At 54.4% G+C, this 22,701-nt stretch overlaps 1 protein-coding gene across 1 annotated transcript in view; it reads right to left on the bottom strand.

Annotated features, from left to right (window-relative positions):
* SLC29A3 (solute carrier family 29 member 3) overlaps window positions 1-22,701 on the bottom strand; it is an 82,102-nt gene that overhangs the window by 41,930 nt on the left and 17,471 nt on the right. The window contains exons 2-3 of the mRNA XM_022590814.2: window positions 22,445-22,615; window positions 18,954-19,352 (exon numbers count right to left, since the gene is read on the bottom strand). Coding sequence (XP_022446522.2) covers window positions 18,954-19,352; window positions 22,445-22,615 — 570 coding nt within the window. The remainder of the gene's footprint in view (window positions 1-18,953; window positions 19,353-22,444; window positions 22,616-22,701) is intronic.

The raw sequence follows: 22,701 nt of genomic DNA, 5'->3' as shown, positions 1-22,701 counted from the left end.
GGTGGTACCCATCTTGCTGGACTCTTTTTTTCCTCCCTTGACGGCTTGGAGAAGGCAGGGGGCCAGGCTAAGGAAACCCACGTGGCAACGACTGCAGGTGACCCCTAGTCGCTGAGAGTGGTTTCTGGCCAATACCCAGCAAGAAACTGAAGCTCTCAGTCCTACAACCACAAGGAACTGAGTTCTGCCAACAACCCAAGTAAGCCTGGAAGTGATCCTTCTCCAGCTGAGCCTCCAGTGAGACTGCAGCCTTGGCTACCCCTTACTGCAGCCAGTGAGACCCTGAGCAGAAGCCTGGGTTAGGCTGTGCCCAGACTCCTGGCCTACAGATACTGTGAGATAACAAACGTGTGTTGCTGTAAGCTGCTAAGTTGGTAGTTTTCTGTTCTGCAGCAGTAGGTTCCTATTTAGTGAGGGTTTGGGATAGCTGAGTTCCTAGTAATGGGTTTTTTCTGAATATCGCAGCCTTCCTGTTGCAATTTAAATTCAGTTCCTTGATGAAGGCAGAGAGAGCTGACCATGATTTTATTCAACTTCTTGCCAGACATGAGGACCGACGTGCCTGCCCACGAGGGGAACGAAGGTTATGCTTGCCGACCACATCAGTCCCCCTAGCCTTTCCTCTCCAAATCCTTGGCTAAAATTAGGATCATTTTTGCAAGCAGCATGCACTGATTTCAAGAAACTGGACTTAGTTTACGTGCCACCCCAGATCTGCTCACCTCACCCGCCCCTTAGGCCATTTGCCTTGCTACTTGGTCCCACGTGGTCATAAAGCCACTGCCGCCACCAGCAGGGGGGCCAGCTGCCAAGGAGAGACCCCTGAGCCTGCGTACTGCTTGGGCTGTGCTCGCAGAGGCTCTTGCTCCCTGGGTGGCTCTGGGAGGGGCCGGGTGACCCTCTCTGAAGGGTGGGGGAGGCAAAGCCCCACCCACAAGGTAGGCTTCAACCATTGAGAGGAGATGGGAAGGAGACTAGAGACACATTGCTTGTCTTTCCTTCCTCACCCCCCTCCACCACATGTGTTCTAAAATGTGGTGGCTCCACGTGGCTCCTCGGGAGACATCCCGTGTGCCTGAGCAAGCAGCTGTGTTTAGTTGCAGAGCTGTGGCCAGCACAGTGATACCACAGCCTCTATCTGTTCTCTTCCATCCCTGCCTCACTTCCCTTTCCCTCACTCTTACTTCCCTAGGACTGCACTCCCCACGGAGTATCACAGGTAAGGTGCTGCCTCAGGCTCCTTTCTAAAAACATCCAACAGCAAAGGCCCTATGTTCAATTCTCGATCCCACACATTGCAGACTTGCAGCTGGTACTCACTTCCTGGGTTCGTCTCATTTGCTTCCAAGGCCTGTTGAGGTTACCTTCTCCCAGTTTACTCAAGGAAATGTGAAGACGTCGGAATACTGGTTCAAACGCATCGCAGTCAGAATGGTAACAGTGCTGCCCCCTCCGAAGAAATCTGAAATCTCCATCCCACAGGGTGATTTTACGTAATGCAATGTTTGGGGATAATTCACACCATGGTTCACCTCCACTTGGGACCGATTCCTGAGAGTTCCCTCAGAAGGCTCTGTTGTTATTTATCCCACCAGGCACCCTGCAACAAGTCTGCAGCCTCTACCTCCAGAGGTAAACCCAAGGACACCAAGGACTCCGATCTCGGAGGAGTGGAGGAAGGCAATGGCACTGGGCCCCCTCCTGTGACAGTGGAGGCTGTGCTGTGCACAACCCCAGAGGGACCAGTCACGTGGACGGCGACATGAAAGGAGCTCCGCAGAGCTGTGCAGCACGGCAGCCCTGCTTACACAGCTCATGGGGGTCAGTTTGGGCCTGACATAATTGCAGGTGGGAGACCGTATCTGATTCAGGAAGAAGGCAGGGCTGGAAGGTGGGTGGGTGTAGCAGGGCAGGACTTTATGAGATGATGAAAGGTCCCCAAGCAGGTCTGCCTGCCCCAGGAGGCGGGAGACCCAGAGGCTGGTAATATCACAGCCCTCAGCCTGGCTGAGTGGCCACTGTCCATCCACATCAGCATCCCTTCCTGTTCTACCCACTCCTCTGTTCACTGTGTGCCCAACATCGTGCTGGTGGTTTGGCGTATAAAACAGACAGGAAAGGGCGCCTGATGCCCTTAGGCAGCACGTAGTCTGGTGCAATCCTGCAGCTGTAGAACAGTGGATACAAGGGAGGGGAGGGGAGGGAAGGAGGGAGTTTGCGGGGGTGGGTGGGGCTTCCCATAGGAGGCCATCTTGGACTGTAGCCTGAAAGATGGGGGGAAGTTTGCCAGACAGATATGGGGAGGTGTTGCTGGTGGAGAGAGAAATGGCATTCCAAGAGGCGGGAAGAGCACCTGCAAAGGCGGGGATGGATGCTTCTTTGCCACTCAGGACTCTAACCCCAGCTCGTTTGTCGGAACAGACCACCCTGAGGCTTTCCTCAGCACCCACAGGAATCTACTGCACTGAGACAGAAAGGCACCCTGTGATCCATTCAATCCAAACACAGGGCAAAGAGGCAGGAATGTAGCCCCAGCACCTGCCCCTGCCCCTCGGGGTGCTGAGGAGAGAGCGCGGCCCCACCATTCGGAATTCTCCAACTCAATGTGAGGCGAGCCCAGCTCTGAGGAACAAAGAGGGAAACTTCTGCTCCTTGAATGTCTAGTCTAATCCCCCTGCCCTCCAGTATCTCCCCTGCACTCTGCAATTACCTAGGGCTCGGCATCTGGCAAAGGTAACATCAAAGGTCCTCTTTGGCACTTGCCAGGTAATCCAATGGACACGGAAGCCCTGCACAGTACCAGGTTATTGACATTTGAACAAAACTGCTCACATGTGGTCAGCACAGACCCCAGTCCATTTGCTCTTAACTCAGCGTGTAAGAGCAAGTCAGAACTGGGATTGCTCCCATTTCACAGACAAGAAGCTTGAAGTTAACAGAGGTGGATGAATTGCACAGAGGTGCACACTTGGAGAGTGCTGGTGGCAGGATTTTCTGATGCAGGGCAGGGGTGGGATGGGGAGATCGTTATCATCGCTCCACAAACGTAAGAGCCGCGGTAGCTGAGGCCGCCTGCCTCACAGTCACACAAACCCAAACACCATCACTGGGATTACAGCATGTCACTGGCTGCCCCAGAGGCCGGGACTGGCAGCCCACATGCCTTCCCAGCAGTGAGCTGGGACCAGCCCGCGGGATCAAAGGGTCCATCAGGGTGGCGTCTTCCCTCTGCCCCAGCCAGAAATGATGGGGCTTGAGTTCTCCCCTCTGCCTGTTAACTCTCTCTTTTCCTTAAACCCCACCGTCCATTCCCTTCTGCATTTCCTCAGGCCTGTAGATCGGAGTAGCAGTAAACATCACACACAAAAAAATAAAGATCGAGAGAAAAGCCCCCACTCCTGCCAGCCGCCGAAATGGACAGACACGGCCTGCTGATAAGCACACGCCATGTGAAGGAGGACACTGTAGTTGGGAAGCACTGCGCAGGCTTCCAGCTTCTCTCCTGACCACGCAAACCCCAGCAGAACGCCCCAGGACGGGTGGGGGCGGGAATCAAAACCCAGAGCGTGGACAGAGCCCGCCCGGGGGCGCTAGGTGCCAGCGGCCCCCAGGCGGCAGGTCGGTGTGGAGCAGCCCTGTGGCTGCGACACAGGGCATTGATCCACTTGCAGTGGAGAGGAAGGAACCATTTCCGTCCGTGACCCTCTAGCCTATCTTGTGAACACCAGGAAGGGGGAGAGATGCTCTTCAAACACAATCTAAAAACCCAGCAGAGCCAGCTGGCCAGATGTGAGGCACATTTTACGTCGGGGAGCATTTCCTCTCCTCCACGCTGAGAGCCTCCGTGCTAAGCATCTCTTCTGGAAGAATTTAATTCTGAGCTCAGAGTCCAGGGAAGGAGGTTTCTTCAGGCAGGGAGGCCCCGAAATGAGCCCGTTTATCTCTGGCAGGCCCTGGGTAAGCTTCCTCTGCCCCGAATGCCATTTGCGCACTTTGAAATAAGTGCAGCAAATTAGTCACGAGCCGCGGCCACCTAGCTTGGGGCCGGCTGCCCAGCGGCTTCTGAGAGGCAGCTTTGCGTGGCCCCCACCTCAAGAGCACAGCGGAGGCAGCTGGGCTCCTGCGGGGCGAGAAAAAGCGATTCAAGCCTGGGGAGTGGCAGCTCGAGGCAGCAAAGCGTTACCTGGATCACAGGAGCATGAAATTAGCAGCAGCGAGCAGGCTGGAGCCAAGAATAGCTTTTGCCATTGCAACCTTGCTGCCTTCGGACAGCCCAGAGCTGAGTTCTGTGCCCGGGATGCTGCAGGGGAAGCGCCTCCACCCTGGCACTGGTCACAGTCACTCCTGGGCAGGCCAAGAAGTGAGCAGAGGGCCGGTGTCCCCGCGAGGGGTGCAGGTGGCGTCCTGTCTGTGGCTTCTAAGGCCCCCTGTTTGGGGCACCGGCCTCAGAAAACTAAGGGGTTTGTGGCTGGGGGCCTGGATGAGCAGGGAGGGGCAATGCCTGTTCCAGGGCTCAGAGAGGTGAGGGAAACAGGAGCCCAGATCCACCGAGGTGTGACGGGGTAGCCAGGGGCCCAAGGGCACAGCAAAGCTGGGGTCAGAGCCAGACAGGTAAGGCCCGGAAAGATGACCCAGCCACTCTAAGGAGAGAAGGCCCCATGAGACCTTTGCATGCTGTTCTAACATCAGCCCTGATGCTTGGCCTGAGCATGGACTCTCAGGCCTTCTCCAGGCCCAGACTCCCCGGGGCCACTATAAATCTTGCTCTTCAGTAGCTTGGAAGCCCTCCTCAGCCTGTGATCTTCTTTCACACCTCCTTTGGAACTCCTGCCAGAGGATAAGCAAAGTTCCTGAGGTTTTCTGGAATGAGCCCCCCTGCCCTCCCTCCCCTCTGTGTAAAGCTTTCCAGGGCAAGAAGGTGCTCTTCCTCCACCACGAATCCTCACCTTCCCCACCCACATTTCCTCTCTCGCTCCCTCACTGCTGCTCCCTCCTACTCTTCTGCCTAAGAGGCTCACTCAGGTCTCCCTTGGGCTAAGAAAATAAACCTCTCTGACTTCACAGTCTTTGGCCACCAGGCCCCTCCATCCTTTCACTCCAAACTCCCTAAAATGCAGCCTCTGCCCTCACTGTGAACGCCTTACCCGCTCCTGGGTGGCTCCGGGGAAAGAGTCCTTCAAGGGGTCCTCTTTGCAGCCCACCCATAACCACCGCCTGGTCTGAGCCCTCAGGCCCCTGTCACCACATGCCACCCACTACAATGGGCTGAACTGTGTCCCCCCCAAATTCACGTCAACACAGAATCTCAAATGCGACCTGATTTGGAAATAGGGTCTTTGCAGATATAATTAGTTAAGACGAGGTCACACTGGATCAGAGTGAGCCCTAAATCCAAGGACCAGTGTCCTTACAAGAAGGAGAGGGCACAGAGACAGACACACAGGGAGGGCGCCCAGTGAACGCAGAGGCCGAGACTGGAGTTGTGCTGCCGCACGCCAAGGGAAGCCAAGGCTCGCTGGGAGCCCCTGGAACCTGGAGGAGGCAAGATTCTTCCCAGAGTCTTTGTAGGGGGTAGAGGGGGAGCACGGTCCTGCTGGAGCCTTGCTTTTGGACTTCTAGCCTCCAGAACTGTGAGAATAAAATTTCTGCTGCTCTACACCACGTGGGTTGTGGTAGCTTGTTAATGGAGCAGCCACGGGAAACCGCTGCACCTTCCCTCCAGCGCCCCCTCCTGGACTCACGGGCCACCTCCAGGCCCCCTCCTCGGTGGCTCAGTCCCCTGCGCTCTCTGCTATCGGAGGGGCCTCATTAGCTCCCTCCTTCTGGTGCTACAGCCCTGCCCTGGGAGTTCATCCCCCAGCTCTGACGGCGCCCCACGCCTGCCTGCGTCACTCCCTGACTCCAGAACGCTTTCCGCTGCCGGCGGGCCATCCCGCCTGGGTGGCCTGCTGAGCCCAAGCTCCAAGCTCCCAAATCAGAAGCCTTCAAGAGAACCCCCAAGACCTGAGGCCGCATGGTTCCTCCCTCCTTTTCTCAGTGTCCTCCCTTCAAAGTTTCCTCGGTTTCCGTTTCACCCTCACCCCAGCTCCATGATTTGCCGCCACCCCCCACCCCCACCGCGTCCCCATCACCTGACTGCAGCTCACGTCCACTCCCCCGGGTCCCAGCTCTCCCCTCGCCTTTGCTCAGCTCCCTCCTCCGCCCACAGCCCCTCACCCACAGGCCAAGCCCATTTGTCCTGTGCTTGTCTGCCTAGAAGGGCCGAGCAGCGACACCCCCTCCGCCAGTAGCCTGGCCTCCTGGCCCCTCCTTGGAGCTCCTCATGCACTGTCCCCTCTCTTTTGGCCCTTTCTCAAGCTCCAGTTTGGTTAAATGATGGGGCACGTGGGGGTGAGGGAGGCTAACGGGTGCTCCCATGTAGCAGGCTGAAGAGGGGTGTTTACTCCAGACGGTACTAGGGAGCTATGGAAGGCCTCTGAGCAGCAAAACCATATGACCAGTGCCAGGTCTAGCAGGTCGCCTGGCAGGAGGGGATGGGATGAACGGAAGGGGAGGGGCGGGTGGCAGGGGCTATGCATTTATCCACTCATTCATTCATTCAAGAAATGTTAAAGGTAGTCGATCCCCAAAGCTCACTCACTTACTCAACAAGTAATGGCCGAGCCCCTGCTATCTGCCCAACGTGTGCTGGAGCTGGGGTGCTCTAGTGAGGGAGGCAAAAAATGAGGCAGCAACAAGTTTTAAAAAAAGACCGCAAGTTATAACAAATGGGATAAAAAGGAAAACCAAATAAGGGGGTAAAATAGAGCCTCGTGGGGGATTGATGTTAGAGAGGGTAGTGAGATGGTAATGTGTGAACAGAGACCCAAGGATAAGCTGTGTGACGGGTGAGGAGAAAAGCTTTCTGGACAGAGGGAACAGCAGACAGCTGGCTCTGCGGCATGAAGGAGCTTGGTGTGTTCAAGCAACTGAAAAACCAGGGTGATTTTGGAATCCTGGGAGTGAGGGAGAGAGGAGGGGACCAGGCTGGGGGCATGGGCAGGGCCTGGGTGTCCAGGCTGGGGTTGGAGTTTGGAGGTGGGATTCTAAACAGCTGAGAAACGTGGTACCAGCACCCATTCACCAAGCCCCCACCACGCGGTGCCGTTCCACGTGTTCATCACGTCTTTGCTCCCTCTATGTTGCAGAGGAGGACGCTGAGGCTCAGAGAGGTCGGGTACTTGCCCAGAGTCACACAGCCCAGACCCAGTCCTCTGTCCCCTTACTTGGCGCAGTGGACAGCTTCTCTGTTTTGTCTTCAAGACCGCTTCTGCAGCCTCCATGGAGAATCGACTGAAGGGGGCGCCCTGGGGGCCAGCGAGGCTGAGACCGTGGAGGGGAGAACTGGAGGGATTGAGACGTTTCAGAGGTAGAACTGACAAGACTTGCTGATGGGCTGAAGGTGGGGGTGGAAAGACAGAGGGAAATAAAGGTAACGCCTCAGTTTCGGGCTTGAGCAACTCGACTGGGCAGGGGCAGGGAAGGAAGTCTGCTCCAGTGTAGTCTGAGCGTGCGGGTAAAGTAATGACCCCACAGTGAGATTCCACCCCCCTGAATATGGGGCCACGGCGTCTAATCCTGGGACGACGGTCTTCCTCCCGTGCCCCTCCCTGCCAGCAGTCCAGCCCTGACACGTGACTGGCCCTCTGCGAATGCTTATTGATTAACTCATCACACTGCTCACACTTATTGAGCCCCACGGCTATTCACAGGGGACTCAGCCCAAGTTCCTGCTTTCGTGGAACTGATGCTCTGGTCAAGCAGACAGCTGGCTAATGCATAAACAAACAGGCAATATGTCAGGCAGTGATAAGTGTTATGAAGAGAAATTAAGCCAGGTGGGCACCTCTATGACGCATCTCACAACGCTCGTAGGAGGAGAACCACAAGGGAGCGGCTAGTCCTGGCAAAGGGCTGGCCTGGGGACAAATCTGCCCACCCTCTTTTTTTGTAAATACTGGACAATAGTTGCACCCCTTTGTTTACGAATTATCCACAGTGGCTTTCACTCTACAAGGGCAGAGCTGAGCACCTGTTAGACAGGGATCCTGTGGCCCGCAAAACCTAAAGCATTTACCCTCTGGCCCTTTAGAAAAAGTCTGCCAGCCTCGATCTAGTTTCTTAAATAAGGTAATGGAGCCCTAAGTTGCCCCGCAAATTTGACAAAGAGTCAGAAACAATCCAGCTCTCCTGAGCCCCAGGTTTTTCCACCACGCAGGGTGAGCACGGAAAATGGCAGCATCACTTCCGTCGACCTTCCACCCCACCCTCGCCAGGTCCCTGAGGGGCAAGCAGGCCTTGGATCTGCATCTTTATGTGCCCCCTACGCACCCTCAGGCTGGAACCTTAGTAGGCAGGGAGATGGCTCAGAAACAGGTAGAGGGAAAGGTCAGAGAAACAGGGAGCCTGTAAGTCCACACACAACCTCTGAGGGGTGAGAGCTGATTCAGGGCTCGGTCCCTGCTGACGCTCGGCCAGCCTGTCCTTCCTCTTCTGCAGCCTGATCATGTGGCCAGGGCAAGGAGGAAGAGGCCTTCCAAGGAAATTCCCCACCTCCCCTCAGCTTCTGCAGCCCCCTGAGGGCTGACACATATCAGCAACCCAGGGCTGATGGCTAGGGACAGGGACCAGGCCCTGTGGCATGTGCCTAAAGAGGAAGCGGTAGACAAAAAACAAAAACAAAAAAAATGAGGTGGCCTGGCGGTGCTCCAGCTGCTCTCTGTAGAAGGAAACCCAGGAGAACAGCCGGGAAGAGGCAGTCCTGAGCAGACCCAGCTGCACTTCCTCACCCAACATGCCCTCTCCTCTACAGGGAGGCTGTTTTTCTTTGGGGGTTCATGTGGGCAGAAACCACAGGCTGCTACAGGCCTCAGATGCATGCGTGCGTGTGTGTGTGTGCACACACATGGACTCCCAAGATGGCCTCCCAGGTCGCTGCTGCCACCACGGATCCCTCCCAGAAGATGGCCCTGTAATGAAGGCACCCGGCAAAGACTACAATTTGGTTCTGCTCTCCGGGTACTCGAGACGATCAATCACGTCAAGGAGACTCTGGAGCATGTAAGGCCCAGGCCGCGTTCTAATTTGTCGAGGAAATCACCTCTAGATTCTAAGGATGTGTGCAGGAAGAAATAAAACCGAAGGCAGAGGGGGAGCGATCGAGAGCCTGGGAGGGCCAGGGAGCAGGGCGCAGCTGTGGACAGGGGCCCTGAGCACACAGGGAGAAAATAAAAAAAGAAGTCGAGGCCACTGAAGACATGACTGACAGCGTTTCAGGTCGGGCTTTTTCTCTCCCTCTGCAGGACACAGCAAGAGCTAAAAACAGAAGAAAAAGCCATCACAGGTGTATTTACTGGGAATAGCATGCTGGCTGGGTCTGCAGTTAGAATCAGAGGGTGGACAAGGGAATTAAAAAAAAATGACTCACTTTAGTTCTAATTTTTAAAAATGGTTTAGAGCAGCCATCCATGCTAGCCCAGGCCACTGGGCAGCTGGGAGGAGGGACCTGCCCTCTCTGCCTGGTGGCCACTCACCCATGCCCTGCTCAGGAAGCCTACAGCCCCATCCTAACCTGCCTGACCCCCAGACCGCCCCCAACCTCTCCTTTCCTGGGATGACAGGGCTCAGGCAAAATCCCACCTTAAAATGCTTTCATGGTGTAAGGAAGGGTGTTTCCCTCACTTAGCACTATTCTTCAGAATTCTGCTCTTAAGAAGTAGATTGCCAAATGGAATCTAGGCACCTTTTCCATTCGGAGAGGTCTGAGTTGCACTAGGAGTGGACTGCAGGAGCGTCACGATCCATCTACACCCAGAATGGTGCTTCTCAAGGAACAGCATGTGGACAGAGGAGACCTGGATACCTGCTACCCTGCCAGCTGGCCATGTCGGAAGCACCTGGCAACAGTGCCCAGGCCCACCCCAGGGAGGAGGAGCCAGCACAGCGGAGCCTGGGAATCTGGGTGTCTGCCAAGTGCCCCAGGAAACCTGATACAGACTCAGATACCCCTGGGTTACGGCCCCCACTCTTGTCTTCATAGCCCTGTGGCCGTGGCATCAGCAAGTCACTAATTGCTTCACTTTCCTCCTCTGTGGGCAAAATGCATCCTTATGGCTGGATGTGAGGTGACAGGCAAATGGGTGGAGCAGGGCTTTTCAAATGACAGGTTGCAACCCTGTTCATAAAGGATATGAAATCCACTTAACGGGTCACAACCAGAATTTTATTTCATTTTCACTTTTGCTGCCTTCTTTCCTGCTCCTCAGGATGCATCATCTGTGTGCTTTTCCAGGACCCCCTCCACTGTGCCCCAAGCCCAGGCCCTGTCTGCTTGCAGACTGCACTCAGCTGTGTTTCTTCCTCTTCCTCAGCACCCACAGTGCCCTCTCCACTGGACCATTCACATGAGCACACAAACTACCTGCTATTTCTCCTGTGTTAAAAATACAACAAACTGGGCTTCCCTGGTGGCGCAGTGGTTGAGAGTCCATCTGCAGATGCAGGGGACACGGGTTCGTGCCCCGGTCTGGGAGGATCCCACATGCCACGGAGCGGCTAGGCCCGTGAGCCGTGGCCACTGAGCCTGCGCGTCCAGAGCATGTGCTCCGCAACGGGAGAGGCCACAGCAGTGAGAGGCCCGCATACCGCCAAGAAAAAAAAAAAAAAATACAACCCAGAAAATCCATACCCTCTTGACCACACATCCCCTGTAACTCCCGCTCCAATCCTCCAGAAGGAAAGAGTTGCAGAGCAAAACTCCTAGAGGTATTTCCCAGGTTTGCGGTCTCCCCAGTCCCTCCCCCATCCTCTCCCTCACGGCCTCGGGTCCAGCTTCTGCCCCTACCCCCATGTCGCTGCTCCCCAAGGACACCAAGGGCCCACACGAGGTTAAATCCAAAGGCAAACTCTCCATCCTTCTCAGCCTGGGTGGCTTATAAGCCATTTATAAGATCAGCACAGATGATCACTTGCTCCTCCTTGAAAACTACAATCAGAGATTTTTTTAAAGTGTAGATGCTGCTTCATGAAACTGCTGTTTCCATTACAGACATGTACGTTCTGCCAGATGAAATGTGTAGTCTGAAAACATCTGGAAAGGCTGATATGGAGCCCAGGGTTAAGGGCATGGACAATGTGGGTTCAGATGGCCCGGCCTGAGTCACTGACTTTGTGCCTGGGAAAAAATAACCTGTATTTTTTGAGCTTTGGTTCCCTTCTCTGTAAAATGGGTATAATAATACCTATCCCTGAGGGCTGTAGTAAGGAGCAAAAGAGATAAGGAAAAGAAAGCTTCTGGCACACAGTAGGTTGCTTAATAAATATCGTGTAATTAATAAACAAATCAGAGCCCTCAGTACAGTGCTGGCACAGGGCGAGGGTTTGGTCAAGGCGGTGAACGTTAGGAGGATTCGGCCCATCCCTCACACCACAGTTACTGTGTAGGAGATGTGCAGTAAATACCAGACTTCCCTCCCGGCGACATCTGGGGCGCTCTGTACATGCTGCGGATGCTCCATGGCGGGTCTGTGTTCAGAGCACCCAGGGGCCATGAAGCCTGGCCCCAAGCCACACAGCGGGGGAGGGCACCGCTGGGACTGGGGCTAAAGGAAGTCCTTCTGTCACCCTCTGGGCTGCTCCCAGCTACCCTGCAGTCCCACGAGACAGACAGACCCAGTTTCCTCCCAGGTACAGAGCTTTTACAAAATCAACTACCCAGGGCTCTTAAAACTCCAGGAGCAGGTCACAGTCCACTCCCTGATCCAGCACAGAGAGGGTACTGGCTGGTTCTGGCAGTGACAGCAGCCCAGGAGAGCAGAGGCCAGGACTGTCTCCATTTCCCTGTCCTCTGTTCTCACGGCTTCACTTGCTCTGGCCTGTGTTACCCTAGGTGCTAGGACATTCACTTCGGGGCCCAGTCGGCCCTACTGCTCCTTTTTCAGGAAGCTGGCAAACAAGGAAGGTGGCTATGGAACCCCTCAGCTCACACTGAGCGTGTGCCCAGAGGAAGGGCTGAAGTCTCTTTCCAGGCTGTCAGGCATCAGGGGACAGCAGAGTCACGTTGAGGAATTAAGCCCAAAGCATTTAGGTCAAGTGAGCACCAGACCCTCCATCCAGTCAAACAGAGCAGGACCCTATGGGGCTCCCGGGCACAGAAGCCCTTCTGTACCCCCTTTTTTGTAGGGAACAGACTCCAGCCTCCATGACCTTCCCTGAGTTCCAAAGGGCAGTTGCTAATCAGGGAAGGCAGGAGAGGCAAAGACAAGGGAGGGGCAGGGTCCTGGCCTCAAGGGATACACACAACAGTGTTTTTAAGCTCTTTACAGAATTAAAACCCAACAAATGGAAGATGTCAGCATTCTTCATACCATAGAAGCTCATCAAGAAGACTACCTGAGGGCTTCCCTGGTGGCGCAGTGGTTGGGAGTCCGCCTGCCGATGAAGGGGACACGGGTTCGTGCCCCGGTCCGGGAAGATCCCACATGCCGTGGAGCGGCTGGGCCTGTGAGCCATGGCCACTGAGCCTGCGCGTCGGAGCCTGCGCTCCGCAACGGGAGAGGCCACAACAATAAGAGGCCCGCGTACCGGGGTGGGGTGGGGGGGGGGGAAGAGGATTAGAGGAGTGCAGGCCCTGCACACACCCTGATCTTATCAGCAACCCCACCCTTGAATTGTTGCTATAAAACTCCTCACCAAATCCTCCAGGTTGGGACACACAGCTTTTCAGGGCAGGAGCCCACTGTGTCCCCCTTTGCCTGGCAAAGCAATAAAGCTCTTCTTTTCTACATTACCCAAAACTCTGTCTCTGAGATTTGATTTGGCACCGGTGCAAAAAAGGCTGGGCTTTTGGCATCACCACCTCCATTTGTAAGGGTCCCAGAGTGCACCCCACACTCTCTGAAGACCAGGTTAAGGAAAACCATTCCTCGGACTTCCAGTAGGGAGCCTGCTCTCATTCTCCCCTCCACTGCCAGCTTTGACCACTTGCACTGCAGGAAGTCCTTCTAGAGGGCTCACCTAAGTCTCTCATGATGTAGCCTAAGCCCATTCAATGGACGCTCTGGTAGAGGCAGAGGACAGCTATTCATTACCCCCACCTGCTAACCTTTCTCTTGGATCTTGGGGCTGCATGTTAGCCTCACCTTAAGGCTTAAGAATGCTTCTTCCCAGAGCTTAAAAATGCTTCTGCCCAGGCCCCTCCTTCAATGTCACCAGAATCAGGTGGGTGGGGCAGGCGGGTAGGTTTTCACAACTCTCCCAGGTGATTCTACCGTACAGCCAGAGCGGAGGATGCTAGGGGAGATGGAGAGGCCAGAGTGTGCCGGTTACCAGCACAGGCTCCGCTGACCTCCAGACTGGTCCACAGCCCAGTTCTGTCACTTGCTTGTCAGTGACCTTGGGTCACTGTCTCCAAATCTGTGAGGCTCAGTTTCTCCATCTGAAAACTGGAGCTACAGCACCTAACACACCAGGTCATCCTGCAGATGAAGTAAGATGGTGGGTCCAACGGCAGCAGGTACAGGCTATGTGGCGGGGACTTTGTAAAATCAACAGGTCGTTACCAAGACCTCTGATAATCTGTCCTTCTCAAAACTAGTTCATCCTGGTTGCTTTTAGCCCTTCTCCTTGAATTGGGATGTCTGCCCTTAGTCGTAAGAATAGCTCCCAAGTCATGCTATCCTGTTTCTTTGCGGGGCTGAGGGGTTAGGCCAGGACAAAGGTGCCATAAATGAGAAGATGCTCAGAGACCTTCTGAACCAGATCAACCTGGATCCCTTCCCTATGCAGGAATCCCACTTCATGTCTCTGCTAACCCACCTGAAACGTCAGAACTCCTCTGGTGGTGGCCACTGTGACCCCCAGATCTTCTGCTCCCTTGTAAAACCATGCCATCCCTACCTTGGATTGGGGTGATGGGGCTTTCTTCCCCAGCCATATAATAACTAAAGCAACAAATATTTATCATGTGCGACTCTGTGCTGGGGGCCCAGGCGTGTAGAGTAAGAGAACTGTATTCACTATGCCAAAGGAGCAAACGGTGTGGCGGGGGAGGCATTCTCATCTTTGAAAAGGGTACCGCCACCACGGATAACAGCAGTTCCTGCCTCACAGGGTGCTGGGGGTTAAATTAGTTAATGCAGGCGAAGTGCTCAGAGTGTTGCTACCCCAAAATAAGTCCTCAGGACCGGGAGTTGTGGGGTGAGGACCTGATGGGGAAGTACGCCAGGCTCTGGGGACCCAGATGAGGAGCCCGTAGTTCAGAAGGGTGGAGGCAGGGGAGGTTCGCAGGAGTAACAGACACACCTACCTCCTGCCCCACTCCCTGGTCTGAGCCCCTGGAGCGCCTCTGCTCAGGGGATGGACGGGATGGCAACAGATGGCCAGGCGTGGGTCCTGGCCCCGCTGACACCACGTCGGACTGTGGGTCCCACCCACGACCTGGCCATGTCCCGCAGCCCCCTCAGAGAGGAGCCCTGGGCAGGCCAAGGCGAATGGGAAGAATGCGTGGGCAGGGGCCGTGGAGGCCTCGTGGCAGGGGATGACCGGGAGAAGGTGTCATCACCACCTTCTCTGGGGCAGAAAGGGGGTGTGTGTCCGCCTTATAGTCCCTGGCCCAGCAGCAGCGCTACAGGCTTGCAGGAGAGGCCAAGGAGGCCCCCCACAGGATCAGGGATGGTTTACGAACCCCAGAGCCAGGGGAGGACTGGGGTTGGGGGCAGGGGGATGTGGTAGAGGTGGTGTGGGGAAGGGATCAGGGATGCTGACAGCTTGGAAGCTGGGTCCAGAATCCAAGGGTACAGCTAAGGCACCTGGGCTTCCAGGGTGGAAAAGGAGGCCAGACCAGGGTCAGGCTCTCCACAGGAAGAAAGATAATAGGGTTTGGCCACATCAGGGTGTGGGGTGGCCTCTGTCTCCAGGACAGTCCCCTCTGCACTACCCTCCGGGCAGGACAAATTCTGCAGTCATCTATCCACCTAAATTCTCCGTAAAACTGTTTACAGCCCTTCCTAGCTATGTGATTAGGGGCAGGCTATCGAACCTCTCTGAGCCTCTGGCTTTTTGCCTGAAAAAACCCCCCAAAAACAGGGTTAATGAGAGACAGTGTGTTTAACACCCTTGCCAGCATGGTGGCCCAGAGTCAGGCTCAGAAGATGGCTCCCCAAAGCACCATCTTTTCCTATCAATTCTTCCTCTTTTATGCTCTCATTTTTTTGGCTCTGGGCCCACAGTCTTGTGGTGAGTTTATTCAAAGTTCTTATTCCAGAGAACGGAGACAAGGGGGCAGGCGAGCCTGAGAATGCTTTCTAAACCACCCCAAGGGTGTTCCAGGCAGAAGAAAATGATCTTGAGAAGGGGGGTGACCTTGAAAGTGACATAACCGGGGAGGGGGTCTGTGCAAACACCCCTACGGAGTCAAATTCCCCACCCAATGGTATCCGTCCCTGGGAAATATAAAAAGGAAGTACGGAGAACAACCAACATCCAGACCCACAGCTAACTGAGCTGCAGGTGCTGGCTGGAGACAGACCCATTTGACTCTCCCCCGCTCGCTCCCCCCAGAGTAGCCCTCAGGTGACAGCACAGGCCAGCCGCCTCTCGCAGGGAAATCAGGAAGAGAGGGGGAAGAACTGGGGAGGCGGGTGGCAGGAATGAGGAATTAGGCAAAGAAAAATGGCGCACAAAATGCAGAAACACCCCAGCATGCTTGCTTCCCAAACCTGGCCCATGAATCGAGGGGTGACAGGTCGCTCATCTCCGATGCCAAGAGCCAGGAGCTCCGGGCAGCCACAGGTACTACATCTGCACCTGCCAGCACTTGGAAAGAGGCAATAAAGCATAGCAGCAGGGCCTGGAATGCTAAGTGCCTGCAGCTGGGAAGGGACTGCCTTGCAGCAAGAGCCGCTCACGGCACACCTCCACTGGGCGAGGGCCACTCCCAGGGACTGGACCGCACATCCTCGCCTGCCCTGGGCAGCCCGCTGCTGGGGCCAGGGCAGCGGGCAGAAGAGGAGGCAGGACAGGTGCACATGGAATGTAGCCCTGGGGGCCACCCAAGGCCGGGTGCTGGCCCAGACAGACAGGGATCTTCTGGATGAAGCCCAAGTGAGCTGGCTGATTTACGGAGGCTGGCAGAAAGCTGGGACGCTTGAGTCACTGGTAAATGAGAGTGGATCATAAAGCACCCTGGCTAAGCCAGACGTCTGGAAATACACCAGGGCCACATGCAGCTCACAGTGTGGCCCCATTCCTCGAAGGATAATAACAATAATAATGTTTATACAGAACTCGCAGTAGTGGTGCCAGACCCTGTTCTAAGTGCTTTGTATGCCTATTAATTTACTCACCCCTCACAACAACCCTGAGAAGTTGGTGGGTGCATTATCCTCCTGTTATATGCCTGCAAGGTGAGGCAGCACCGAGAGGCCAGGGAGCTAAGCACAGAGGCAGGGTTTGAACCCATGCAGTCTGTTTCCAAAAGCCCTGCCCTAGCCAGTGCTTCCCAAACTCTACCATGCCTGCCAGTCACCAGGGTGGCGTGTTGGCAGCTCCTGACTCAGTCAGTCTGGGGGCCTGAGACTCTGCATCACTAACACACTCCCAGGGATGCCTGGTCCCAAGACCACGCCTTGAGTAGGGCGCTCTAAATTACTATACTAGGTTCCGTGACAGCCCTTCACTGCAGAAATGAGTTTATACGCACTGCTCTGGCCTCTGGAGGCGAGTGTGAATTCCTCAGTTAACAGGGAGAGGCCCTCACAGGGTGTCAGAATCAAGGGGCTGGGGCTGGAGGAGGGAGTGTGAAGTCTTAAAATGCCCATGTCCACACCTCACCTCGGCCTTATTCAATCAGAATCTCTGGGGTAGGGCCCAGACTGGAATTTTTAAAAAGCTCCCTGGGTGATTCCACTGCGTAGCCATGGTAGAGCCCTTCCAGACAGACAATAGGGATGCCTCAGTCAATGCGTCAGACTCATCGAAAGTTCCGTGGGGTTAGGTCAGGGATTTCAAAGGTGCTCTCAGAAAAGGGGTGGCGAGCCAACTCCTAGGCCAGTTGATGGGTATGGCTAGGGTCTGCTAGGGTATCCTCTTCTTGTCCCCTGGGGCACCCCTGGAGGAGAGGGGCAGCTGGCAACCCCCAGCCTGGGATGCCTTTAGAGCACCCCGCTTCCCCCATCCATGAGCTTTCAAGAGAGAGCAGACCTTGCCCTAGATCAGCTGCGGAAACTGAGGCTCCTGACAAAGAGTAACCACACTGAACCCTCTTCTCCACTAAACCTGGACCTTAGCCCCCGTCCTATCTCCACCTGCCAGCTCAGTCTTAGCAAGAATCCTTCGAAGTCAGTTTATGGAGAATCCCCCCACCCTTGATATCTTATCACCCTCGAGATCTGATCAAGTTCTTCATCCCCCACCCTTGGTGTCTATGTCATTGGCCTGCCTTTAGCAAGAATCCCCCTACCCTTCATTGTAAATTAACTATACTTCAACATTAAAAAAAGAAATAATTCTCAAATGCGATGGCTACTTTCCAAGTAAGGTTAGTGACAATTTTTATACTAAACCAAATTATAATGAAACCTTAATTTAGGAGGAAAAAAAATCCCTCTACCCTGATGATTCCTCTTAGTAACATTCCAACCACTGACCCCCTCACTTTGCTCCTTAGCTATACATCTCCACTTGTCCTTGCAGTATTTGGAGCTCAGCCCAATCTCTCTCCCTTACTGCAACAGTCTTGAGTAAAGGTTTCCTTACCACTTTAACAAGTGGCAGAATAATTTTTTCTTTAACACTCTCCCTGCCCGTGGGAAAAGTCACCCCACAAAATGAGCAGCCCCAGGTGGAGAGAGAGGGCTTGATGCCACTGCCAACCAAACTGAGACTCCTCACCTTGATATTCAAGGCCCAAGCAAAGTCTTCAAGGCCCAGGAAATTATCTCAAGCCTTATTTCTCTCTTATGTGCACCCCACATATAGCAAAACCAGATGCTTCACTGTTCCTAATAAACATCTGAACTTTCCTTCCAACCTGCCATAGCTCAGAGTTTTCCTTCCACCTGGAATGTCTCCTCCCCATTCTTCTAAGTTGCAGAGATCTCTCCCCTAATAACAAGACTACTTACGCCCAGTCTTCAATTCCCCATCTTCCATAACTACACAAACTCCTATCTGAGCTGGGTACATGGTTCTCCGGGATAAAGACAACACTTAAAGACTACACTTCCCAGCCTCCTTTGCAGTGCTTGTGGTCACATGACTGACCCATGCAATATGAGCAAAAGCAATGTGTTTTACTTCCCAGAGTGTTTATGTTCTTATAACTGTCCTTTTCCTCTTCCTATTTGATGTAATGGCTAGAACTCCAACAGCCATTTTAGACTATGAAGTGATCCTGAACATGGAAGCTACACATGGTGGAGTAACTAGGTTCCTGCACACGTGGAACATCACACTAGCATTGGGCTGGCCCCCTCCAGACTTGCACACGAGAGAAAAATGACCTTCTATCTTGTGGTAGCCACTGTTCTTACGGAATTTTCTGCAACTCACTGCTGAACTCAGCACTGTTATATCCACTCTTTCAAACTCCTGGAGGCATGGACTCTGAATTCTTGGTTACCATATACCACGCGGCACAGAATCATCATTTGCGTCTCCTCCCCAAGTTAAATACTAAGCAATGTGAAGGCTGGGGCTGTGTCTTATCCATTTCCATCTTCCCCTGCCACCTGAAGCGTGAGGCCTCATATACAACACAGAGCATGTTTTAGGGCTGAAGTGAATTCCATCTACGTACTATACTCCACACAGCTTCCCAATTTGCATCCATACTCTTAGGACGCTGCAAGCCTCCCTGGAAGGGTGCACCCAAATGAAGTTGCCCTTCACCGCCTCCCAGGAGGAACACGCCTTACCAGGATGTCCGAGCCCTTAGGCTCCTCCACTGTGGCTGGGCTGGAACGGTTGCTGAGTTTGAATATCCAGTACTCCTGGGCCGTGACAAAGAAGTTCCACGGCAGCAGGCCACCGATGCCCAAGCCGAAGAAGATGATGTAGGTACCACTGAAGCGGTCCTTGGGCCTCTGCAGGCCGGGCGGCGGGCGGTCCAGCAGCTTCTCAAGCAGTGCTTCTTGGTCAGCTCGGAGAGAGCTGCTTGCAGTTCCGTAGGTGGAGTTGGAGCTTTGATGAAAGTCATCCTCTGAGACGATGGCCACTGTTGGAGCAGAGAGAGAAGCAGAGATGGGGCAGGTGATCAGAAGCTGAGGCCGGGACTCACCCATCCTACAAAGCCGACTATGTCCCCGCTGTGAGGTCTACAGGGTCACCAAGGCGTGGTTCGAGAGCTTCAGGTTTAAAGATTAGGGAGAAGGACAAGATGTCACACTGTAAGTGACCTCAGGTTCCCCCCACCCGGTCCATACAAGGGCAACAGAGTAGCAAATAATTGTGGGGCAGCTGGGAGTAAGGCAATGCGGCATGGTGGGGCCTGTGGCAATCAATCTGCAAGGGCAGATCTGGTCTCAAGGCATCGAACTTTCTAAGCAGCCACAACAAAAGGAACGAGGACCCCTGATGAGCGCACAGTGCTCTCTAAACGCTTCAACTTTATGTGAGAAAAGTAAGGAGCAGGAAAAGTGTGCAGAATATGGTACTATTTGTGCAAAAAAGCAGGGATGGGGTAGATGGGAAGGAGAAAATACACACATATGTACGTATATCCTCTGGAAGGACGCAAAAAATCTCAAACAGTGGTTGTCTCTGAGGTGGGAGGCTAGGGATGGGGAGGGTGGGGACTTCACTGCATGCTCTTCTGCACCTCTCGAATTCTGAACTTTGTGAATGTATTATCTGTTCAAAAATAAAATTATAAATAAAAGTAAAGGCATTCAAATTAAATAATATTAAAAAAAAAACCAAACAAACAAATTCATGGTGTCTAGCACTGCCCCCAGAAGCTGGTTTGAAACATCTAATAGTCCACTCTCTCATTTCATTTGTGGGGAAACCGAGGTCCAAAGAACAGGTCACAAACCAGGCCAATGGCCAAGCCTGAGCCTGCAGCTCCAGCCTGGGTCCCCACCTCTGTTCATCACATCCCACCATGAGACAGCAACTCCCCATTTGTGGTAGCAGCTAAGACAAATTGAAGATTCCAGGTTGCCAGTAACAATTGTGTACATGGCCTTGGGCAAGTCACCATGCTCTGAGCCTCACCTTCCCCATCCCCATCCGCAAACCCAGGGAAGCCTTTTTCCAATGGTTTTTGTAAACTGCGACTGGCTGGCAATGCTGACAAACGTCAGCATCTTCCCTGCCATCCTGGGCTTGTCACCTGGCCGGCTGGCTGCGGAGTTTGGCTGCAAGGTAGCACGCCTGCTTCTATGCCCTATATAGGCCATGACAGCAGCTTGATAAATGGGAAATACTTCCATAAAGCTGAGGATGGGATACTCTGTAGTCCCTTCTGCAATAAACAAACCAATGCATCTCGGCTCACGTAGGAGTCTGAGCCTTAACTCAGAGCATCAAGCCAGGCCAGGTGAGGTGGGAACACTGTGTCACAGAGGTACAGAGCCTTATCAGGCTCTGCTACTATTTCGGGAGAGCCTCACAACATTTCCCGGAATTAGGCAGGACAGAAATTATTGTCTCCTTTTTATCAGAAGCAAAGGATGAGGACTTAAGTCACTTGATTTGTCCCACATTCAAACAGTAAGAATTCCCGATAGTTAAAATTAAATCCAGTACTCATGCATGTCAAGGTCTCTACCTAGCACTTGAGGCTGACAACAGCCCGGTATAGTAGGTAGTACTCTAAGACCCATTTCACAGGTGAAGAGTGAGCCTCAAAGAGGTTGAGTAATTTGCCCAAAGTCACACAGTAAGAGTAAGGTTACATAGCCAAGCAGTCTGAGCCCATGTGGACTCCATGGCGTCCCTGGGAGGCAGGTGGCTGGCAACGTGCACCCTTGTCTGCTGGCTCTTGGCCAGTGAGTTGTGAGCAGCGGTGAAGGCAGCACTGCAGGGCACCCTCATCAATGTTTGCTGAATGAATGGACTCTGGAATGAATGGAATGAATGGGGGCAGCCAGGATGTTTTCCCCTGCTGGGGCAGCATATACCCTGCAGCAGGCAGGCAAGAGGATGCCGGATACTCAGAGCATCCGAGTCAGCAAGTCTATTTTAAACTCCCCTGGTTGAGCAGAGCCCTTTCCCAGCTTTGCTCACAGGGAGCTCAGCACTAACCAGACAGTGTGGTCACACATGCACATGTGTGCGCACACACACACACACACACACACACGCACACACACACACACACCATTTCTAAATTAGTGTTTAAAATGTAAAAATTATGACCCACGTAGGACAACAGACAAAGACCAAGTGGTTCCTTCCAGATGCTCCAGCTCCAAGTGTGGGTGCAGGGGCCAACAGCTCGGTCACCCAGGCCACAGTCTGCCAGAGTCCATTCTCAGCTCCAGTTATCTATTTGTCCAGGACCATTCAGCCTTGACAAAGCTTCTGAAGGAGCCTGGAATTTCCTCTCACCCAGGTCACAGGCCAAGGCACTGGAGTGAGCTAAGTCTTATTACTCTTGATGAAAACGAGCTGCTGGCTTTTGGATTAAAAAGAAAGGTAAGGAAGAGCCTCGGCTGGTGGGCTGGCTGTGGCCTGGAGTGTGTTCCTCAGGCACCTGCAGGAGCTGGTTGGGCTCAGCCCTGCTCCCGTCCTGGGTGACCTGGGGCCAGGGGCAGCCGCTGCACAAAGCAGCAGAAACTCGAGGGGCCTGGAGTCATTGCAGGCCATCCTCCAGGTCTGGGTGCTGGTTTCCAGGAAGTTTCTTACTGACTCTGGCAATCCCGCCTCTGTGTCTCTATTTCCTCACCTATGAAATGGGGGCAGGGGGGCTGTTGAAGCTAACCGATGGGAAAGCACTGCTGGGAAACACACGGTGCCGCCCAGAGGCCATGGCAGAATCTGCCTTGGGGTTGTGGACACCCCCAGCCTCAGGCTTCCCAGTTTGGACAGTCAGCCACCTTTTGGATACTCTGGGCTGACCTGTCCATACCCAGGCCCCCCATATCCAGGCGGTGAGGTCCAGTCTCAGGAAATCCATGGGGAGGAGGGCAGAGAATCTGGAGGAGAAAGAAGAGACCCAGAAAGAGGGAAAGTGAGAGGAAAGTAGGGGGAGGAGGAGAGAGCAGAGAGGGAGGGGAGGGACGCTGGGGAGAGGGGTCACAGCGAGAGGCGCCAAGACAGAGGCCGGAGTCCTGAGGCTCCCTGGAGCACCCCAGGAAGGCCGCGGCGGGAGGCCGCCGACCGCGCGAGCCCAGTGGGCGACCGAGGGCCTGAAGAGCTGGGCGGGGGCCAGACCCGCGCCCGACAGCCGGCCCGCACTTACTGTCGCCGCCGCGTCGCCGCCGCCGCCGCCTCTCCGCTTACGTCGGCCACTACGACGACTCGGGGCTCTGCGGGGCCGCAGGCCGGGCTCCGCCTCCAGGCGCCGCCCCACCCACCACCGCCCGCGCTTCCCGGTTTGCAAACCTTTCTCCTTCCGGCGCTCCTTGCGCTGCTACCCCATTTCACAGGTGGAGAGAGTGAGGCGCTGGGCCGCCAGGTTCCCTGCGCAGGCGGGCGTGCGAGCGCTCCGTGAGCCGG

The sequence above is a fragment of the Delphinapterus leucas genome, chromosome 16 (assembly GCF_059928025.1).
Source record: "Delphinapterus leucas isolate spDelLeu-1000000601 "Yukka" chromosome 16, BTC_Dleu_Yukka2, whole genome shotgun sequence".
Taxonomy (NCBI): domain Eukaryota; kingdom Metazoa; phylum Chordata; class Mammalia; order Artiodactyla; family Monodontidae; genus Delphinapterus; species Delphinapterus leucas.
The sequence above is the reverse complement of the archived record's forward strand: the minus strand, read 5'-3'. Positions and strand labels throughout refer to the sequence as shown.